The sequence below is a fragment of the Pinus tabuliformis genome, chromosome X (assembly GCF_031772625.1).
Source record: "Pinus tabuliformis cultivar Carrire ecotype Pingquan chromosome X, CPIR1, whole genome shotgun sequence".
Classification (NCBI taxonomy): domain Eukaryota; kingdom Viridiplantae; phylum Streptophyta; class Pinopsida; order Pinales; family Pinaceae; genus Pinus; species Pinus tabuliformis.
In genome coordinates this window covers 1,425,014,192-1,425,021,100 of record NC_142308.1, presented here as the reverse complement: position 1 = coordinate 1,425,021,100, position 6,909 = coordinate 1,425,014,192, and the positions used below count along the sequence as shown (strand labels likewise).

The window sequence follows — 6,909 nt, the reverse complement described above, 5'->3', positions numbered from 1 at the left end:
AAATCTATAATACAGTATACATACATTTGAGATATGTGTTCATTTGGTTTTAGATAAGGCTGCTTTTAACAACCTAAAATTTATTATATGCTTTTAATTTTATTATACAATACAGATATGTGAGCTATCTGTTCTCTTCATTTTAGATAGATGGTGAATGTGTATTGCTAATATTCTCTTTTGAAATTTTGGTAAATACCCTCTTAAAATTCCTATAAGTAATTAGGCAAAAAACCATTGTTTATAAATCTTTCAAACATATAAATAATAGATATTCAAAATCTTGTAAATCATTGGAGTTTTGATTTTGGATATACAACATATAGATATAGATATTCCTACATGCTTTGATTTGGATGGACCATAATTGGGTGTTATTTGCTATAAATCCAATAAATCCCCTTTTGGATGGATCATAAATGGGTGTTATTTACCATAAATCCCAATAAATCCCATGGTAAAATTCCCATAAACGCTTGAGTTTAAGAAAAGCATTTCTTTTTTATAAATCTCTAATCTATTTACTAGCGGCATCACTCTGGTTCAAATCTCTGATGCTTCGCCTGTATAAAAAGATACAAATATAAAAATAAGTCTCATCACCGATTCCTGCCTACTACTACCTCTGAAATATTGATATTTCGAATCTATTTACATGGAATCTCACCATGTTATATGTACAGCGAACTGTATTCGGACATTCAAACTCGTTTACAGATCATACGAGCTTTTTTCGGTTGCAACAATCACTACTCTCCCATAAAGTAAAAGCGCCGGCAAATTTGGTTGGTTCTGCTCCAGAAGCACAAAGATTAAAAAAAACCCTAACAGTACTTTCATGAATCTCGTTAGCTTCACTGCAAACCCTGATCAGTCGGAACCCTAACTACCGGGCAAATAACATTTATCATACGTCTGCAACCGTGTCTCCAGGCTTATCATAAGATATGGGCTTACCTAAGAAAGTGGGCTTTTCATCTCCAGCCATAATCACCATCACATTTTCTTCTGTATCTACAATATATTGTATGTCGCGATTTTCCCCTCCCCCCTGAGCTGAACTTGTCCTGCTACTTAATTCTTCGGAATCAGCACAAAACCTCCAGTAAGAGCAAGCGAGTATCAGAAAAGATATAGCAATGAGAAGTACCATGCCAGCCAGTCCTGCAAACAGGTATGGAACAGGTGACTTCCATGGTGCTGTAAGTGTGACATTATGGGAGCCAGTATCTTCTGTCATTGATTATTGATTCAGTATATAACTGACACAACAAAAATAAATCTCTTTCTGTGCACAGATCGAAACAGCTCTGGGTATTGTTTCGCTTTTACCCTTCACTTCCTGTGCCATGGGGCCGTGAATCGTTCATCCTTGAGTATATAAAAATACTGAACGTTGGCAATGAGGTGAGGTGTGTGCAATCCTTTTGACAACATGTTTCCTACTTTTTATCTCCATGGAAGTCATGGGGTCAATTTGGTTTCAGGTTTGTGAAAATAACTGGATTAAAATATAAGTATTCGTATTCTGAATGTGACAGCCATAACGACTTGAGGACAACGGTGATGTAGCATTTATGCTTTCTTAAATACATTAGTTGTTCCTGGAAGGATCATTGTGTGCCGAGGGAAATCTTAAAATAATGAAGACTACCACGATACGACAATGCAACAGCGAAAAGGAATCTGCAGATTAGTTATAAAGTGAAAGATTTTGAACAGCCCAAATATGTGCAGACATCACATACCACTTAAAATTTAAAATAAACAATGCTCGTAGGTAAAAGAAACAAAGGAAGTAGATAGTCGTACCTGTCATTGTGACATTCTTATATCAAAATGGAACTAAATTCGCTTTACAAAAAGTCTATAAGTTTCCACCATGGAAAATGGAACGAATTCACAATTGAAAATTTTCTATAATTTTCGACCATGGAAAATGTGGCACAAAAGGCTCACATGACATTTTGAACGCCATGATCGAGTCATGATGACCTACTGCATTCTCTGCATTTTTAGAAAAGCATTTTGCTTTCTTTTGTTTCACATTTACGTTTGATTTTTCTTATTGCACATTCAAGTTGTGTTCTATTTGATTTTTCATATGAAAATGATGTTGACCTCCTTCATTCACTGTATTTTTGTAAAAACATTTTGGTTTTTCATTTATTTCACATTTATGTGGTGTAATATGAGTTTTCATATCCATTTTCATCATGTATTTAGATAGATTATTTGGATGCTTTAGCCATGTTGGTGTGGTTAGTTTGAACCACTGGCTCATCTTTGGCTTTTGCTGATTGTTAGATAAAGTGTCCTCAGGTTGGTTTTATTAATGCGATGAAGTTAATATTTTAATTAAATGGATTTTTCCCTTAAAGTTGTTTTTTCATTTTGTAAGTTTTCCTCTACTCTTTTTCAATAAATGGTAGTTTAACAGTTTTTTTTTTTTTTTAATATTTAATATGATAGATATATAACAAATGAAGTTTTAAGATACTTCTTAAATGTCATTATTTAGTTATCTTATCAAATTTTGGTATGATTTTTTAGCTGAAGTCAAAAAATAATATTTTTCATATTCATTTATTTTATGGACTTTGAAATATATTTATTCAAATTAATATAATCATCCTCACCTTTGTAGGGCTGGATGTGCATTTTAGCTTACACTTTGAATATAAGCATTGAAGATTTCTTCATGAAACTTTTTATTTTTTTATTTATCATTTTTTCAGATCCGAACTTAAACAGGAATGCAACAAATTACATATATAACTATAAATAGAAGATGCAAAAAAAATAACACTTGATTTCATTAACATCAAATATTAAAATATGCTTACAAACAGAATGGAAATAAAACTATCTCGAGCGACGATAATGTATCTCTGAGAAAAGATGTGGCGACTAAATTCCTCTGAACTATGTTACAATGAGGCTCGAAGGCCTATTTATTATAGATAAATAATGAAAAACCCTAAACATCCAAAAGCTTAACTCTAGGAGATGAAGCACCAAAACTATGGGCCTCGTTTGGTTAAATTGATTTATCAACTTCTTGGGGTCATACCTTTAGGATATGATATCCATTTGACATGCACAATGCCTCATTAGAAAGATTTATCCGAGGACTACAACTTTCGAGTGACAAACATGATCGATGACCAATGTTTGTCCCAGTTTTATCAAAAGATGTCGTTTTGAGTTGCAAAACAGCTCTCGAAGTTCACGACCCAAGAAACTGCAAAAGATAATGAATTGTGCTACAATTAAGGAAATTGAAAAACTGAAAGAGATAGTGGGTGGGATCCAATTGGAATAGGCTGGTGACCACCAACATCCACCTGGATCATTCTCTCTCTTTTCATTATTTTCTGACTTTCCATTAAAGTGAAGGTTTTGATAAGAGATTGAATGCTTCTAAAAGAAATTGGAATTTATGTCTAGAGCTAACATTATTATTTCAATTCTCTTAGTGGTGTTCATGATGTACACATGACTTTTTGAAAACTTGTTTATGATTAATATTTCAATATGTCTCCACAATGATCCATAATATCTATAGACTAGAATGCGCTATGTATCCTTCCCTTTGTTGGTCTCTTGATCTTTATAGTTTGTATATGTTGTTTTATTAGCATTATCATTTTCAAAGTGAGGATATGTCGTGGAGAAATCCCCCCCATGAATGAGTGAGAATTCAATTAGATTGACCCTTGACTTGGGGTAAATTGTGGGGTAAACTACAATTTTAATTTCCACTACATCTAGTGCGATTGATACTAATAAATGCTATGAGAAGGAATATTGTGGCACCTAACTATTTAGTGGCCATCGTTTTGGAAGACCCATAAATATCTATATTTATGAACTATGAAAAATTATAACAATTAAGCATATACCTCGAGTTCCTAGCTGTAGATTCCTCCTATTCCTTTGTTCATACACCTCCTTGGCCCTCGCATGACCATGAACACTATGATATTTGTACGTTAGTGTAGAGATTCATTTTGAAGTCGAGCAACGTAACTTTACCATGATATATTCTCTCTTAATCCCTTGGAATTCCTTCCTCATATACACTAATGGAGGAGGCTAAGTGATTTCTCCATACCTCTGGAACATAGTGAACTTTACATCTAATATGAGTTCCCAAGCTTATGATGTGAGGTATTGAATTATCCTAGTGCTAATGTCCTAAAATATGACTAAATAGAAAAGTATTAATGGGTGGTAACATGCTGCAAGTGTTTTAGTAAGGAATTGGTCATGCCTTGTTAGTGGTGCAATAACCAATCATTCATTTTTAGTGGTGAAGAACGCATTCAGTCATACCTTACTAGAGAATTATGAAAAAATAAATCTCCCACTAAAACAGAGAATATAGGGAAGAAAAGATAAATTCTCTATAGAATATCCATATTAGCTCCTCAATGAGTCTTAGGGTTGAAAATAAAGCTATATTAGGTTCCCCATAATGTGTGGGGTAATAAGAGAAACTTATGGTAAAAATGTGTTATAATAATAGTAACTAGGAATTAGTATAGGAAATGAGTTCAAGTTCAAGGATCCAATAAGTACCTACAACAAACCATTGACCAAACATATATTGATAATCTCCAAGTTAGGAATACTCATTCTAATACAGGAAACAAATCATGGCTACCAACATAATACAATATATATCCATGTAATAAGATGCAAGCCCACATCCACAAAAATGTATGTGGTGTATCAATATCATCATGTGATTTCAGTCATAAGAAAATATAGCATGGATCTATATCATAATATAGATTACGAAGGGACCTAATACCAACATTAGGGCTTAAGTGTTCTTAATAGTACTCATAAGATAATGATTTTCTCCATCACAACCCAGAAGGGGTAGTCTAAATGAGCGGCATCACCAAAGGCCAAGGTCTTTGTGTTAGGCTCAATGGTAAAATTCTAGGGAATGTGAATATATTTGTCAAGATCAAGTATAGTATAACTATCTAATTAATACCCTTAATGTGTACAATTAATAGACTTGAGGGGACCCACCAATAATGAAAATGAGCCCTAAGGTACCTAGAACAATCTAGCAAGTGGTAATAGATGATCTAATGTTGAAAACCAATATAATATATTGATTCATTATCAATCAAGTGAACCTATTATTAATCATTAATAAATCTACCACCAACGACTACAAGCTCTAAGGTACTAGGTAGTTTCTAAATCTACTTCTTATATGTAGCTGACATCGATAAGAAAAGATATATCATCGGAGGGTTGTAGTGTATCCCCATATATTGACATTAAATATACATCATCAAAATATTTTGAAGGGATAGAATGACGAGGTGCAGTTGATACAAGGATGGTCATCATGGACTATAAAGTACCACGTTAGGCTTACTTTGATTGAACATATAGCATGATTCATTTATTACCTGGAAGCATTGACTCAAGAACACCAATTATATAGGGAGACATTGCCTTAGGCATTGAACCACTCTCCATGGTGACTAGAAATAAACCAACTAAATGAGTAAATGACTTATGTTGATGGTACAAATTCTAGTAAAGTTATATCATGATAGTAGGAAAAAAATTGCAATTAAGTGCCATGTTCAAGAGTGACATGATTAATTGCTACCACATTTTAGAAGACAGAACCAATATGCGTTTCCATCCACTATTTTTTTCTTTTTTTTTTGTTCCCTTCATACTTCTAATAGTTCAAAAGAGAGATAAAATTATGTTTCATAGGTGTCCTTTTCAACATTTAACAAACATGAAATAGGGTTAGAAGTATTCTTTTCTAGGGAGAAAAAGTAGGACTATTGAATACATCTATCCTTCAAGTGCATGGAACCAACCTATAAAAATAGAATGCAAAATGGTGTTGGAATGTAAAGTCCACTCGTTACATGATATCTCCCCGTGGGTAGAATAATTTCTAAACAAAGAAAATCTAGTAAAAATGGTGAGAGATTAAGAGTGACTCCAATAGAAAGGTATGAAAAAAGTAAATAGTGATGCATCTCTAGGAACTATATCATAAGTAGTGGTATGCACACGCAACCAAAAAGAAATAATGTAACCAGAAAGAAATAAAAAATGATAGTAACCCTTTTAGGAAAGTGATAGAAGAGAATATTGAGGAAAGAGAATGAGGCTCAACCTAGAGTCATGTTGTGGCTAAAAGAGGGATCCTATGTGTGACCTTTTTTACACTTGATGTCAGTGAAAGGAACCTAATGAAAACCTTATTTATTTTCTACCTCGAATATACCTCCTTCACCTTGTTAGTGCTCACATAGTAACCCATTGCTCCAACAATCCTCGTTGGTTGTGTACCCATGACTTTGTTGCAAGTATACACCCTATCACCCAAGATACAACTTGCCTTTATCTTGGTGGCGATGGAACTCAAAACTGTAGAAGTGTTCCAACCCGAGGAAATCAACATGAATTATGTTATCCTAAGTTAGTTTATGCTAAATTATTGAAGAAGTTTCATATCTTCTCATGGCCCCAGGTGCTTAGATACATCCTCTCAAATTTAGTAAAGGACTATTTAGTGAGACCCTCTCAAGGGTTAGAGGACAAATCGAAGAATATGATCAATAATGATGGTGAAATATCACTAGAGTAATGTTATCATGCATATAAAATGAGTCAAGTTATATGTAACTTCGTGGGAAGAGGAGAAATAAGGTGTAAAAACCCTGGTCAAAATTCCATGTAATAAAGTTAATAAAGGAAAAATAATAACCAAGGTCATGGGACATGTGTTCCAAGCTGAATGGTGGGAAAAACATCCTAGTGCGGGTGTTAATTTGTTTTATTGTGCCTAAGAAAATTAGCAAGGGTGATGGAGAGGGCTTTATAAAGGAAAAGTGGCATTAATTGGCA

The 6,909-nt window shown here is 33.7% G+C and overlaps 1 protein-coding gene across 1 annotated transcript; it reads right to left on the bottom strand.

Annotated features, from left to right (window-relative positions):
• Window positions 1-517: 517 nt before the first annotated feature.
• On the bottom strand, window positions 518-1,240 carry LOC149145381 (protein GLUTAMINE DUMPER 5-like). The gene is made up of 3 exons (XM_089452427.1): window positions 914-1,240; window positions 716-792; window positions 518-563 (listed from the first exon to the last, which is right to left on the bottom strand). The coding sequence occupies exons 1-3, from the start codon at window positions 1,238-1,240 to the stop codon at window positions 518-520; spliced, it is 450 nt and encodes a 149-aa protein (XP_089308553.1).
• Between the last annotated feature and the right edge of the window lie 5,669 nt (window positions 1,241-6,909).

Excerpts from the sequence above, each read along its gene's own strand:
- LOC149145381 (XM_089452427.1), bottom strand. The coding sequence starts at position 1,240 with ATGACAGAAGATACTGGCTCCCATAATGTCACACTTACAGCACCATGG. Across the intron at positions 793-913 it reads CTGGAGACACGGTTGCAGAC|AACCAACCAAATTTGCCGGC; the intron begins GTATGATAAATG and ends CTTCTGGAGCAG. Across the intron at positions 564-715 it reads GAAAAAAGCTCGTATGATCT|GCGAAGCATCAGAGATTTGA; the intron begins GTAAACGAGTTT and ends CTTTTTATACAG.